Below are 15,157 nucleotides of genomic sequence, written 5' to 3' on the forward strand. Positions count from 1 at the left end.
TTTACTAAGATCTAAAACTATGGTGCAACATGTATCTGAAAAGGAATCTGACATTAAGTTTCTCCTTTGAACAGAAAAGAATAAATATTAGGGATAAAATATCTCAGATAAAAGGCAGTTTTAGTTATCCACAAGCTCTTTATATTTTGAGACTGACATCTTTCAAAACATCTCTTACACCTCTGATTCCAAACTAGCTGCTTAAAGTACTGGGGCTCTGCAATTGTTATACAGTCATGACATCTAATGCTCTACACTGTGATTTCTGACCTTTATACACACATATATCTTCAGTGAATGCACAATATAATCCAATGACAAAAATGAACGTCCTGATTTCACAGTGAATTCCCACACCTCTATTCAAATTATTACACATTCTAAGCTTAATATTCTAGTGTAATTGTATTTTGTTACTAAATTGTGACTTCGGATGGTTTTTATGATAATTACCTGCTGATAGTTTGAACATGCTGATTCAAAGTGGTTAAAATTGTTTGGCCTTGGAAATTACTACTACTTTAAAGCATTTAAACATTTCTAAGTATTTCTGGTTTTCAGAATAATCTAAAGAAGTCTCTCAGGATGATGCATTTTTGTTTAGAAGCACACAGTGAACACATTGGACCACGTGTGTTACTTCTGCTGTATGTGACAAGTGTGTCAGCTATCAGGCCAGTGAGCCTGTGCTGGTCTCCAGCACAGACATGCAGATATGCACAGACATCCTTCTTAAACTACAATGTATGATCAGAGTTCACAGCAAACATTATTCTTCTTCAGAAGGGATAAAGAAGAGGCATCTGTAATAGTATCTACTCTCATTACTGAAATTCTGAAATTCCAGAAGTTTCTGCATCTTCACTTATAATTGTAAAAGAGAAGAGCATCAGTAAACTGAGACTATACTGACTATTCCTTACGTGTCCTTGCTTGCCTTTCTCCTACTTCACCTTCCACGTTTGTTTTGAAGTGCTCAGACTCCACAGTCAATGGGAGCTTGCTGGCAATGAAGTCAAGAGCAGGACTGTATTTATAGTACAATTAAAATATTAAATATTCTACCTTTCTGTATCTGCACTGCATTATTTAATACTTCACATCAATGAGCACAAAATTATGATCTAACCCAGTGATCCAAGTTAGTGTAATCACTGAGCAAAATTATAATCCAGAACTAAGATCAAGCAAAAGTAATTAAGAGGCCCACTGAACAGTCCAGGGGGACAAACCAGTGCAAATCAGCTTTGGAACCCTTTTCCTCTTTTCAGCAGGCAACTTTCTTCCACAAATAGCATGGTGCTCAACTTCCAGCAGTGAGCAGGTAATTAACTGATGCTGAAGGTTCTGGAAGCACTCCAAAAAACAAAATTTGGAAGAAGGTAAAAGATAACTTTGCTACTGCTAACAGCCATTTTGACCAGTGTCTACTAATACTAGAAAATAAACAGCATTTTTGGTACAGAAAGTTTGCAGACAATGATCAGTCAGGAAAAAAAAAGAGATGAAGGCAAGCAGTATGTGTTCCACATTTGTTAGCTTAATCTATACTAAAACAGCAGTCACACAAAAATATGAATTAAATACAAATGGTATAAGAGAATTTTTTTTTACTCTTACCATACTGAAAGAACAAACTCTGGGATTGAAGAGTAACTGGCCAGATATGGGCCTTTAAAACTAAATGCAAGTAAGGTATAGTCCAGCTGAGCATCACCTGAAATGTAAAAATAAAGAACATGGTCTTTGATTATCCTAGACTTTATTTTATAATACCACAGATATTCTTCTCACTTCCTTTATATCCATTTTAACTTTTAAAATATTCTTTAGGCCCTTGATTTCTTTGCTTCACTGCAGATTATTCTTTTGATTTGATCATAAAAATGCTCCCTATGTATCACTGCTTGGAATTTTTTTCATTTTCCTTTCCAATAATACCTTGAAATTGTAAAGTATTTTTCCCCAAGTTCCATGAAATCCTTTGCAGTCATAGTTTTATTCAAATACATGAAAAAGCAAGTATCATGATCCTTATTTAAATGGTAAGGGAACTGAAACATGAATAGGGTAAGCAACTAAACCAAGGGGAGAAATTACATGAAGCAGGCAAAAACATACATCCTGGACTCCAAAGTTTAGCTGCAAGATTCCTCATCCCTCACATCCTGGATTTTTCATCTGGCTTTCAGCAGTCTGCTTGGGAGTCTACTGCAGTATGAATTTATTGCTCATTCTGACTACATTTTCCTAAAACTAATTCAATTTAACTCCTTTTCTTTTCCTTTTAAATAGCTTCATTCTGTATGGTCATACTCCTCCCTAGCTTAAACCTAAATAAAAGTAGTGCAGTGAAAAACTCCTTCCACTGGTTTCCATGAATCTCTTCATGAGACAATTCCCTGTCACATGTCCTGTGACAGGGACAAACAGTCCCTGCTTTTCAAGTCTTATAAAAAGGCCCCACAACTTCAGAAATGGATGACTGAAGTATTGTTTTAATGAAATGATGATGATGAGGGTTACCACATCACTACCTTTTAATTCTGTCAGTTTTCTCAGTTCTGGAAAAGTGTAGATGTGTATGAGGGGATTCAGCTTCCGGTCGGAAAAGGCCACCACTTGGCTGTTGGCATTTGCTGCAAAGGCTCCCACCTGGCCAGTCTGACATTGCACTGCTCTTGTCTTCTTTGTTTTGATGTCCAGGAAGAGGATGTAATTCCCACAAGGGTAGCAGACAGTCTGATTGCTGACAAAGGCCAAGTTCTTGTTTGAGAACCCCTGAACCCAACTGCAAACAGAGTAACTGAATGTTAAAATGTGAATCAGACACACATTTCTCAAAATACTGTGCAAAAGGGAATGTTGTAGCCTAAGTTACACTGATGATTGGGATTTGCTAGACTCATCCTCATACCAGTGTTGCAAAACCACAACAACTAAGATCTGCTATTAGGAGTCACTAGTTCACTGTTTCCAAAAACATACAGTCAATATTACCCTGATGGTGCACAAACGATTGGCATAACAACATGGAGAGATGCTTTTATTTCTTTCAATTTTCACTAAAATTAAAAGTCAGCCAAGTTCACAGGCCCTGGTTTCGTACTCACATATCCCAGCAAAGGGAATAACTTTATTTAAAAGAATTGCATGGATACGATCTATACTTGGGACCCAATTGTGTTTGCTTAACCTTTTTGCACTTTCATAGTTCATCTCATACACATAAAATAAAAGATATAAAGGTACAGCTTCTGTTTATATGAAGCAAACCAGGAGGACTGTTTTGCTTTAAAGATTCCAGTACTTTAACATGGTAAAACTCAGGAATGTAAACAGGATGTGTTACACAAGCACTGAAATAAATTACTGAAGAGGCCTCTGTTTATGAGCTTACAACATGTCAACAAATTCGTAACTGCTTGCAGATGTTTTTACTTTTCAAAAAGTGTGTGGACAAACATTAGGGTCATCTTACCAAAGGGATTTGCATTTACCACCAAGTGAGGATGTCAGTTTAGCCTGCTGGTACCACGGCAGCAAAGTTCCAGCAGTGTAAGATACCCTCTGTGTACAACACTGCTGTTAGCATCCTCACTTTGATTTATTATTTAGAAACATCCCACCTCTGCTCTTTTTCCAAATCAGAGAATTTGACTGGGAGAGACCTTTGTTCTCTGCAAAGACCAGAAACATTTTTTTGCTCCTTTCACAAACATAAGTCAGTCATAAAATCAGCTCAGTTGCTGATCCTTTGTACTCTTCAGAGAAGATGGTACTAAAGCCTCAGCACTCTCACTTAGGAACATTTTAAAACTACTGGTCCTAAGATAAACTTATGTCCAGCAATAACTTCCCATTATCTTCTCTGAGGAGTTTCTGCTCTTGGCTTCTTTTGCTACACAGGAGTCGAGTGGAGCCAGAGAGAAGTGGGAACATTGACAATGTGCTTGTGGAGATGAACTGAAAGCCATGGCAACAGAGACATTTCAGCTGACAATGTGTTTCTGGGCCTTCCTTCGTTCAACAACAGTTTTTATGGGGTGCCACGGCACATGAGACCTCTCTGAACACGCTTAGAGAACTAGCTCTGTGCTTTTCTGCAACATTACCTCTCAATCAGTGGAAACGAAGTATTTCTAACTTCTATTTGTGGAGGTAAAATGGAATGTAGAAAACTTGTACGCAGGGATAAATTAATGGGGGTGACAATGCAACTTACCATTCCTACACACCCAGTAAAGGCCTAAGGGGAACAAGGGTTCAGGCTGTTCTATTAAAGAGATAGCTAGATAGATAGATAAATAGATAGATTAGCTAGATTAGATAGACAGATAAACTACTGTGCGAGTGACCACGAACTGGAACAGACTTTTTCAGACAGGCTGTGGAGTCTCCCTCACTGGAGCTCTCCCAGAACCACCTGGATGTAATCTCACGCATCACGCTCCGGGATGACCCTGCCTGAGCAGGGAGGTTGGACCAGGAGACCCACTGTGGTCCCTTGGACCCGCCAGTTTCCGTGATCCTGTCATCTGTGCCCATGCTTCTTTCCCCCCGCGCCGTCCTGCCAGACCCCGACAGCGCAGCCTCCTTTCCTCTCCCTGACCGCCCTATTCACGGAGCCGCGGCGGGCTGAGCACAGCGCGGCACACCGCGCAGCCCGGCCGGGCTGAGGAGCGTGTGGGCGCTGTGCCGCCCGCCCCCACCTCACGTCCAGGGCGGGTCCCGCCGTGCCGGCCCCCTCCGAGCCCGGCCGGGCTGAGGAGCGTGTGGGCGCTGTGCCGCCCGCCCCCACCTCACGTCCAGGGCGGGTCCCGCCGTGCCGGCTCCCTCCGAGCCCGGCCGGGCTGAGGAGCGTGTGGGCGCTGTGCCGCCCGCCCCCACCTCACGTCCAGGGCGGGTCCCGCCGTGCCGGCTCCCTCCGAGCCCGGCCGGGCTGAGGAGCGTGTGGGCGCTGTGCCGCCCGCCCCCACCTCACGTCCAGGGCGGGTCCCGCCGTGCCGGCTCCCTCCGAGCCCGGCCGGGCTGAGGAGCGTGTGGGCGCTGTGCCGCCCGCCCCCACCTCACGTCCAGGGCGGGTCCCGCCGTGCCGGCTCCCTCCGAGCCCGGCCGCGCCGCCATCCCCGCCGCCGCGGCACCCCCGCGCCCTGGCAACCGCAACGGTGCCCGCCATTGGCCGGGCTCGGAGCACGCAGCTGATTGGCCCGCGCCCCTGCGCCAGCCAATCAATGAGCACAGGCGGGTATTTAAGAGCCCAGGGGTGGCCGTGTCTTCTCTCACCTGAGCATTGAGAAGCGTGCGGATGTTCTAGGAGCTCTTATTGTTGCTAAGATGGCGTAGTTCTGCCCCTGAGCCACTAATATCTGTGCCCTTTCACCTAGGCAATCATGCTGCTGAATCAAGTGTAGGAGTGCATCAGCCTTGGGGGAGTGACTGTGGGTTCTGTCTCTTGGTCACCCTGTGTGTCCCTGCACCTGGTCCAGTGCTATCTGCTCATCTCTTTGCAGGACAGCTGTGCCTATTTCCCCATTGCCTTTTGTGTCTTTCTGGAGTCACCATCCCTAAAGGTGTTCAGGAGGCGTCTGGATATGGTTTAGGGGTGGCAGTTGGACTTGATGATCTTGAATGTCTCTTCCAACCTTGATGATTCTGTCATTCTACAAGGTACAAAAGTTCTTCTTGGATTGCATACAATAAAGCTCCTGAAGCTTCAGAGTGAGCTGAGGAGAAGTTTTCCCCAGAAAAAAAGAGAAAGTACACTTGCAGCCTTTTCCTCTGTACTCAAAGTTTTTAGCCTGGTAACACAGTAAGACCCTCCAAGTATTTTAAAAATTGATTTATTTTCCTAAGAGAGGATTGTTATCTATAGCATGTTGCTTGCTGTCACTTCCCTGTGCCGTGGCAGTGTGCGGTGTTGCAATTCTGGTGTGCACTCACAGTGCTAGAGAGCAATGCATGGAGAGTGGCATTTCTGTCCAGAGGCAGCAGGACAAGCCCCTTCCTTACCTCTTGTCTGCACAGGCACGCTGCATGCCAGGCAACGCCAGGAGAGAATGAGGAAGTGGGCTTATTTTCGTTGGTACTTCAGAGGGCCTATTGTAGCATGTGGGTCTTGTGATGTTGGTTTGAGTTCCTACATGCCTGTCTCCAGGCTATGAGTTAGCAGACTGCCTGTGTGTTACATAATTGCTATGAGAAATTTCAAATTAATTTTCTGTATTTTCATCACCCAAAACTTTGCTGAATCTTTACTAAGGATAGGGACTTAGAGGAATAAGGACTATATATGTCCCCTAACACAGGTTTGGTTTTTTTTTTTTTTTTTTTTTTTTTTTTTTTTTTTTTATGATAGGAGAAATTTTGTTGGCAAAGAGCACCTTATGTATGTACAGGTTCTGTTTGCCTAGGGCATGGCAGACTTGCACAACAAATCACCACTCCCTTTCTGTGCTGAGCCTTAATATATACTTAACCAAGCAGCAGTGACTCAACAAAAATCATGTTCCTCCATTGCAATGGATAATGATGTCAGGGTCATGGTTGTATTACTAGTGACCATCTTGATGTTTATCTGCAGGTGAGATCACCACAGAAAATATTGGTCTTTGTGACCTGGTGTCTGAGGCCCAACTCCAGTGACAAAACCAAACCAGAACAGGTAGGACTGGCCCCCTGTGTAAGCATGGATCCACTGATGAGACTGGAGAATGCTCTGATAGCCTGGGGGCTTGAGAGAGGAGTATGCAGGAAGGCCAGGATTTTCCATTTTTTTTTTCCTTGCCAGGAAGGCCAGGATTTTCCCTCCCTTTGGCAAGAGCTGTGCCAGCCCACTGGTCCCTACAAATGTGCTGTTTCCTATTAATGTACAGTGCCAACCTGAAGATTGGTGTGTGGAGCCACAGGAAGGGAATCACTTTACCTCTGTGGTCAGAAATCAACTTGGACAGTGTGTGAATATATGAAAATCATTAAGAGGAAAGCATCTCCATTTCCATTATACTTCAAGGAAAGCTGGTACAAGGAAGGCCCTAATCTCAAGTGAAGAGGGAGCAAAGGGATGGAGGAGACTTCAATCTGTGCTTTGTTTCTTTCTTGTGCTCTGTGCACACACTGATGTTCCCACAAAGATCCTGTTTGCAGAAGCAAACACGAATACCTCTATAATTGCACTGTAGTAATTTAAGTTAGGTTTAACTTCTGCTATGCTCTGTTGTTTGCTGGGTTATTGTCTCCTCTCGGGGTTTTTATCATGAAGCAGAACAGCTGCAGGAGAGATAAACCCTTCTTGTTACCCTCAAGGTGGGTTGGATGGGGTTTTGGGGGGTGGTAGGTGATGCAGGAGGAGGCGCTGAGGGGAACCTAATCTCAAGTGAAGAGGGAGCAAAGGGATGGAGGAGACTTCAATCTGTGCTTTGTTTCTTTCTTGTGCTCTGTGCACACACTGATGTTCCCACAAAGATCCTGTTTGCAGAAGCAAACACGAATCCCTCTACAATTGCACTGTAGTAATTTAAGTTAGGTTTAACTTCTGCTATGCTCTGTTGTTTGCTGGGTTATTGTCTCCTCTCGGGGTTTTTATCATGAAGCAGAACAGCTGCCGGAGAGATAAACCCTTCTTGTTACCCTCAAGGTGGGGTTGGATGGGGTTTTGGGGGGTGGTAGGTGATGCAGGAGGAGGCGCTGAGGGGAACCTGGTACCTCAGCAGCTGCTGTTGGCACTGCTAATAGATACGCCGGGCCCGCGAGGTGGAGTTCGGCCATGGGTGTCCTGTCTCCACGGGAACGCCAGAGGTGGTTGTGCAGTTCTTTGTAAACGAGGAGGGAGAGAGGGAGAGCATCGAGAGCAGCTGGACCGTGCCCGTCCCAGCTGGGTGGGGCGGGCGGCCAGCTCAGGGAGAGACCACCGGGCAAGCGCTGGGGGTCAGCAGCGGCAGCAGCGCGGCCCCGGCCGGGCGGGAGGCGGGAGCGAGGCGGGGCCGGACAGCCGTCCCCGCGGCGGGCGGTGCCGGCGGGGCCGGCGGCCGCGGGGCTGGGCGCTGCCGGGCGCTGCGGAGGGGCCGTCAGAGCTCGCAGCCGTCACAGATCGGAGCTCGTCGCGTCGTGTCGGGATGTCGGGCGATCACTCCCGCAGCCTGGGCAAGGGTAAGCGCCGCGGGGCCGGCACAGCTCACCGGCTGGGGGAGTGCCGGCGGTCACAGTCCCTCTCCTCTCCCCTCAGGCAGCGCGGCGCCGGGCCCTGTGCCCGCGGGGCTGATCCGGCTCTACAGCATGCGCTTCTGCCCCTTCGCGCAGCGGACGCGCCTGGTTCTCCGCGCCAAGGGCATCAGGTGAGCTCCTCCCCGCAGCCCGGGGCCCGCTCGGAGCGAGCGGCGGGCCTGGCTTCCTTATTTCCGAGATTAAACATCCCTGAACGAACTGGTTGGGAAGAGGCTCCTGTGCCTCTTGAAGCTTGAATGAGTAGGGTGTGTACGAAAGCAGCTGCATAAAGGCCCAAAGTAAAAACCCCAAGCTGATTTTCTTTTATAATTCTTGCCTGTGATAGCTTGCCCTGAGTAAGTGTGACGAGAGACATAACATGCATTGTTTGTTTTTGATGTGAGTGGCCGTGAAAATTCTGGAAGCTACAGATATTCAGTATTTCTGTTGTGTCACTGCCCAAACAACACTAGTGAGTGAATGACGCTTTTAAAAGAGGAAATGTACTGTGTTCCTGCTGTGTTCTTATGCTGTAGTAAGTTAATAAAATTCAGTGCTTGTGTTTGTTTCTTTTTCATTATAACCATTTCAGCATTCTTGAATGGGGTTGAAAGTGTCTTTCAGGTACAAATTAAAATTAACTGTTTTTTTCCATCTTTTTGTGGTTCTGCCAAGTCCAAGGCCTGCCAGTGGTTTGTCAACCAACACAGGGCTGGGAGTTCATGTTGGAATAGGGAATGCTATGGTCTCTTGATAGTAAGATGAAAGTTGAATTAGTTAATTTTGCTTTTTATATGGGTGTTTCGGTTTTGGAAGAGTAGATGCAATAAAACCTCTGTGTCAGTTCAATTCTGTTTTTATTTAGTGTCTTTAGACTGATTTTGGAGCCGGAAAGTTTGTTGTAATGTAGTGATTTTGGACGGGTTTTATGGCTGCCTAGATGTGGTAGTTGCCTTCTGGTAACTTCTCAGTTGTTTTGAAGGTTCAGCTGTGTTTAGCAGACCTTTGGGCTTAATAGGAATTTTATGGGGTTTTTTAATATAGACATATTTCCCATGAATTTTTTTTATCAATATTTTTACCCTTACCCTAAGCACTTGTTCTTTATGAGGCCATAGGTTGGGAAGATAAGTAGGAAGGATGCTCTTGTAATTTGCTCTTTGGTGTAAGGGCAGGTTAAGGTTCAGGTGCATTTCTTAATTGAGGTGTAGCTCATTTGCAGTCAACTGCTTTTTTCTTAGCCTGCCCCTGAACTCACATGTGATAAGTGTGCCGAGTTCTAATCTTTGTTTTTAGCCTGATAGTTGGGTGCTTGTTAAACGAATAAAAGACGTGCATGCAGTCTGCAGACAGCTCATTGCAGGTCAGTGTGTGCTTTTTCCAGCAAACTGTGGCAGTATTTCTGTGTCAAAGGATTAGTCCTGCAAACAGCTTCAAAGAAAACAGGGGAGTACAAGGGCTTGAGGGTTGAGCCTCTCAAGAACTGAACTGTTGAGGTGACTGCATTTAACCATGGTATGGAGTGGACCGGAGCAGGACTGAGCCTGTCTGGGTCTTGTTTCTTTTGCTCTATTTAGCCATGAAGTAATCAACATCAATCTGAAGAACAAACCTGACTGGTACTTTGAGAAGAACCCCTCTGGGCTGATTCCTGTTCTGGAGACCAGCAAGGGCCAGCTGATCTGGGAGTCCCCAGTCATTTGTGAGTACTTGGATGAAGCATTTCCAGGGAAGAAGCTGATGCCTTCAGACCCCTATGAGCGAGCTTGTCAGAAGATGCTCTTGGAAGACTTCTCAAAGGTACTGTGGGATCAGAGTGGGACTGTTTCTGACTTCACCATTGCACCAAAAACTGCAGCTCTGTTGATGACGTTGCTTTCATCCTTGAAGGCAGGTTTTTTATCTGGGATGAACATTTAAATAATCAGAGGGGATATTTGGGGCCTTTTGCTGTGAGCACATACAATCCCTGTGTCTCTGAATTGCTCCCAGAATTAAGTGCAAGATTGGATGAAGGAAGACATCCAAGCAAGTGAAAGTTTGTACAACTGAGGTAGGGTTTTGAGCATCCTACAGTAGAGCAAAGGTTAGCAGACCAAACCAGCCAAATATGTGAGATCTGGGAAGTGACAATTGCTGTATTTTATTCTGATACTTTCTGTAGGAAGTCCTGTGTGAATGCAGGATGTGGGAGGTGCCTGACTGAGAGAGCCTAAAACCATGGACAGGAGATGGCATGTGGCTGTAAACATGAGACTTGTGTAGGGAGGCTGGTTTTGGCTCTTATTTGGGGTTGGAGCTGGTTGACTGGAATTAACCTCTCTGTACATTCAAACATACAAAGCATGTGATTTGAGGAGTCTAGGAAGTGAAAGAAGTCACATGGATATGCGACAGGAGAGAAAAACAGAAGATGCAAAGGGATGTGGACAAAGAAGGGGAATAAAAGGGAGAATGTATTTACAACAGGCTTTTGTAAATAGACTGAATGGAAAGAGGGAAGTGTGTTGCAAGAAAGAAAATGTGCAGATGGGAAACACTTTTCTTTCCACTATTCTCTTCTTATGACAAGACTAAAATTAATTACTGTTTGTATTAATTCTTCCTCTAGGCTTTTGCTTGCCTTTTTGAAGTAGAAGATTTTTCTCAATAGACTTTATGCAGCTCTTTAACATCAAATCTCTTAAGATTTAATTTGCATTTAATATCTTAACATCTAAGTTAACATTTTAAGTTTGGAGTGACTAACTTGTATTCTTGTAATAGGTGCATTGGAAACTTTATACTTTCCTTTGTATAGATAGCACCCTTGATTTTCAAGCATGTCTTGGCAGACAAAGATGGACAGGACACCACTGCACTGAAAGCAGAGATCGCTGAAAAGTTTGGCAAACTTGAAGAGGTGAGAGTTTTTCATGATAACGAGGAGATTGCCAGCCTTTATATGTTCCCATTTTTTCCTTTCATGCTGTGGCATTTGGAGGTAGAGCTCTCATTTAGTTGATAGTTGCAACAAGAAACAATCTCTCAGTTTATTACCTGCAGCCCAGGATGCACAAGGGCACCATTGGAATAAATTTCAAGGACAAAAACTGAACTTTATCTAGCTAAACTAAACTCTAACTAACAATAAAGACTGTGTAGACTTGTAGAGATTTTTGAATTCTAGCATACTGCTAGAATTGTCCTGGATATCTTTGTTCTGTTTTAAATGAAGGAGACCTTGCAGCATGTACTAAGAGCAGGGGCTGAAGAGTCTGAGTTGCTGAAGAGCATCTGTGCTGAAAGCAGTGCAGATACCTTGGTGATGACATAAAATCTTTTTCATTCTAGAGCTTATCTTTGGGCATGGGTGGAAGCAGAATGTAATGTTTGCTTTGTAGAAATCCAACCCTGGACCGTGTTCTGCTACTAGTGGTATAATGCAACTTCAGTGGAGCTCCAGGAAGTGTCAGGTGGCTTTGATGCTGTGTTAGCCACTTGACAGTCTGTGTCAGTAATGGTTCTTGGCTAGTCTGAACAGCTGTTAGACTTGTCCCTGTCATGAGACCATTCCTTCTGTCTTTAGCAGCCACAGCCAATGCTTGGGTGGATCAATGAAGAAGAGTTCCTCCAGAGTATTTCTGTTCTGGTGCAAAGCTGCCAATAACCTTTTAGAACTTTCCTAGTTCTCCTGACAGTCCATTGCATTCTGCTTTCTCATCCTCTTGGGCTGCCAAAACACAATTGTTTCCAGGGTAGTCTTGTCCATCTGATCAGATGAGGCTGGAATAGTACAGATGACGAGTTCCTGGGGGAAGTTATGCGTTTCACTTCCCTGAAATACGGATGTATTAAACATTAAGGAAGGATTAATCTTCTTCTTGCTTGGTTTATACTATGAAATAACTTGGCTCTTCCTTCAGTGTCTCTATTTTACTGTACCCTGAATGATTTTATGGCAGCAGCTGATGGTCAGCTGTGAATAGAGACCAGAACAGAGCCATGCAAACTTCCCTCCGTGTATTGCAAGAGATATTCCAGAGGGGAAGTACTTTGGAACGCTTCTGTATTTTGATTTCTGCTGCCCAACAAGGGGGGCTGTGTTCCCATCGCTGCCGCTGTGCAGCTGCTGGTTGTGTTCTGCCAGACACCTGGAGCTCAAACAGCTCCATGCTTCCTGAAAGGCTGCTTTAAGATTTAAGGACTAGATCATGGGGTTATGGACAGGGAATAAATGCCATATGAGTATATAGGGTGTGTGTTCAAAAAGACCAAGACTAGTAAGGTCTTTTGAGTTCCGCCTTTAAAATACCAAAGTGCCCAGAAATAGAGCCACTAGTGAATCTAGAGCCATTAACCTAATGAAAGAAGAGAACAAGCTCTGGAGGGTCCTTAAAGCATATTAAACTTAGATAACCGTGGCACTTAAAAATGCATCAGAATCATAAATGTAACAGGAGAGCATGCTGCATGCTTTGTGGCCCTGCTTTCTGTGCTGAATTGTGAGAAGGATCTCTTTCTGGTGTAAGTTACACTTGCTTCCTGTTGCCTTTGCACCTGGAATTAAATGCAAATTGAGATATAAGGTTAGAAATGCTTCTCTGACACCACTTGGCCTCAACTGCCATGGGAAAAGAGTCCCTGCTAAAATGGTGCTCTGATTTAGCAGGATGATTAATTTCGCTGGATTTATTGCTCAAGAAATGCATGTTTGCTGCTGTGTTTGATTAGTGTGTGCCATTTATGCTTTATGACAAGCAAGAAATAATAAACATTCTGAGCCAAACTCCTCTTTGTTTGTGCACATGCTGCAGCTTGTTAGTGGTTCATGTTTCATGACAGATTTTGAACCTCTGGAGAAGAGCTGGGCTGAGTTTATGAAATAGCAGCTGTAGTATTAAGCTTAACTACACTGACTGTGCTAATACCGCATGCACAAGAGAAATATACTGTATCTCCTTCATTTGCTCACTGATCCCTGTAGTGTGCCTGCCTTCCACTATGCAGTGGGGCTTTTGTGTAGTGTTCCACTGCACTTTTCCTTTGAGGGGCAGCTGACACCTCTCACCCTTCACAGGTTCTGTCCAAACGCAACACGGTGTTTTATGGTGGGGACTCGGTCTCAATGGTTGACTACATGATCTGGCCATGGTTTGAACGTCTGGAAGCATTCCAGCTGAAAGAGTGAGTACTTTGCCTGGCTTCTGATGTGTTCTGAAGTGCCTCAGCATCAATATTCCTGTCTACCCTGCAGCAACGGGCCACTCCTGGGGGCTGCTGAAGAAAGCTTATATTGTGTTGCAGTTTGGGGGAAGCATCCTGCTCTAAACTGGACATTGTACTGGGACAGAGAAAGTATTAAAATGGAACTGTTCAAGCTGCTTTGTTTCCTTGATGCCCTCCAAACTTTCCATTTGCATTACTCAGTCTCTTCCTTTTTCCTGTAGCTCTTTGAATCACACCCCAAAGCTCCAACGCTGGATGGAGGCCATGAAGGAGGACCCTGCTGTCAAGGCTACAATAACTGACCCACAGACATTGAAAAGCTACCTCCAGCTGTATCTGAAGAACAGCCCTGAGGCATGTGATTATGGGCTCTGAGGTGCTAGCAGGAATGTGCTGGCTGAAGTGTTAGTGCTGTTTTTCAGTGTGGGAAATCAATGTCATTTGGTGGGGGCTCTTCTGTGGTTGTATTCATAATGGGGAATAAATCTGTGCTGAAAACGCTGAGAAACCTTCTGTGAACTCCACTCCTTATTTCCTTGGGGGAAGGATGTGCTGGCTTCAAGCAGGAGATAGAAAGTCATTGTTGGCCATTAATATTGTATAAAGGAAAATTCTCCACTCAAAAGGTGATGGTCTGTAATCTCTGGGCTCTTTGTAGGCATTGCAGTGGGCAGTCCCTGAACTGATGCTGTTACCTGAATTAAAAATTGTAACACTTGTGTCTTGAAAATGAATAAAAAGCAAGCAATGTTGTCTTCAAACAGTTTTTTCCTTCCTGTTTCTGGGCAGCTGTTAGTCACTGGACTGTTTACACAGAGAGAGAGGAGCAGTGTACTGTAAAGGCTAAAACAGATAGTGTGGCTTGTGAAGTTAAGATGTGATTCCTAGTGCAGACTGGTTGTCTCTTCAGACAGCTTTCCTACTAAAACACTCAATTTGCAGTCCTGCCCACCTACCCCTGCTGAAGTCGTGCTTGCAGGAGCCATCTAGTAAGGGGTTCTAGTTTTGGTTAGGTATGCTAGGGGACTGATTGGTTATAATCCTTCTCTGCCCTTCTGAAGTACTGGTGTGTTTATTCTAGGTTCTGACCTAAAGGCTGGAGTAAGGAGTAAAGCCAACAAAAACAATATCCTGAGCAGAAGGACATTTATTTTCTGTTCTCAGAATCTGAAGCATTGCTCTGCTTGTCAAGGTGTAGGTAAAATTAGAGAGCAGGAATGGAGTTTAGTCAGAACCTTATGCTAGTGATGCCTTGCTGCTGGTGAAGGAGAGTATGTTCTGTTTCATCAGGTAAGTGGCAGGATCAGAGCTTTTTAGTTAGACATCTTTGAAGCTATCCTGCATGTTAATATAGCAGTGTGGGGACAAGATTATTTGAATCACAAGCAGTCACAGGAAAAACTTCCTCTCCTGTTTTTTCCTTTTTTTTCCTGTTCACATCTATGACTCATCCTGATGCTCAGTTCTGTATGTCTGTCAGAGCACTAGCAACCCAAACTAGCCATAATTCCAGGGGATAAGAACACAGAAAGAAATAAGGCAAAGCAGCGTGTCCAAGGGCAGGGCTGTGTTTCCTGTGGGGCTGAGGTGGTCTCATGAGAGATCCAAGACTGTTCGTATCTGCTTCCCATTGCAGTGAGGTGAGGTAGCATAGCAGAATGTGGTGGTTCATGGATTTCATGGTAATTGAGACACTGGGAGTCTTGGAGCTTTTCTGGAGGAAAAGTAGGCTGATCTTTTTCCTGTT

The 15,157-nt window shown here is 44.8% G+C and overlaps 2 protein-coding genes and 1 long non-coding RNA gene across 3 annotated transcripts in view; 2 read left to right on the top strand and 1 right to left on the bottom strand.

The window, feature by feature from the left end:
* Positions 1-5,142, bottom strand: part of CFAP43 (cilia and flagella associated protein 43) — a 43,181-nt gene extending 38,039 nt beyond the window's left edge. Inside the window, exons 1-3 of the mRNA XM_068197995.1 lie at positions 5,069-5,142; positions 2,538-2,791; positions 1,621-1,717 (exon numbers count right to left, since the gene is read on the bottom strand). Coding sequence (XP_068054096.1) covers positions 1,621-1,717; positions 2,538-2,791; positions 5,069-5,127 — 410 coding nt within the window. The 5' untranslated portion in view covers positions 5,128-5,142. The remainder of the gene's footprint in view (positions 1-1,620; positions 1,718-2,537; positions 2,792-5,068) is intronic.
* A 746-nt stretch (positions 5,143-5,888) lies between these two features.
* LOC137478576 (uncharacterized) lies at positions 5,889-7,129 on the top strand. Its single transcript, XR_011001666.1, has 3 exons — positions 5,889-6,085; positions 6,584-6,664; positions 6,876-7,129. It is a non-coding gene; the product is annotated as an uncharacterized lncRNA (long non-coding RNA).
* A 907-nt stretch (positions 7,130-8,036) lies between these two features.
* LOC137478264 (glutathione S-transferase omega-1-like) lies at positions 8,037-14,165 on the top strand. Its single transcript, XM_068197997.1, has 6 exons — positions 8,037-8,148; positions 8,225-8,333; positions 9,780-10,002; positions 11,003-11,104; positions 13,262-13,368; positions 13,632-14,165. The coding sequence occupies exons 1-6, from the start codon at positions 8,115-8,117 to the stop codon at positions 13,783-13,785; spliced, it is 729 nt and encodes a 242-aa protein (XP_068054098.1). The 5' UTR covers positions 8,037-8,114; the 3' UTR covers positions 13,786-14,165.
* The last annotated feature ends 992 nt before the right edge of the window (positions 14,166-15,157 follow it).

Source organism: Anomalospiza imberbis, chromosome 8 (genome assembly GCF_031753505.1).
Source record: "Anomalospiza imberbis isolate Cuckoo-Finch-1a 21T00152 chromosome 8, ASM3175350v1, whole genome shotgun sequence".
In the NCBI taxonomy this organism is placed as follows: Eukaryota; Metazoa; Chordata; class Aves; order Passeriformes; family Viduidae; genus Anomalospiza; species Anomalospiza imberbis.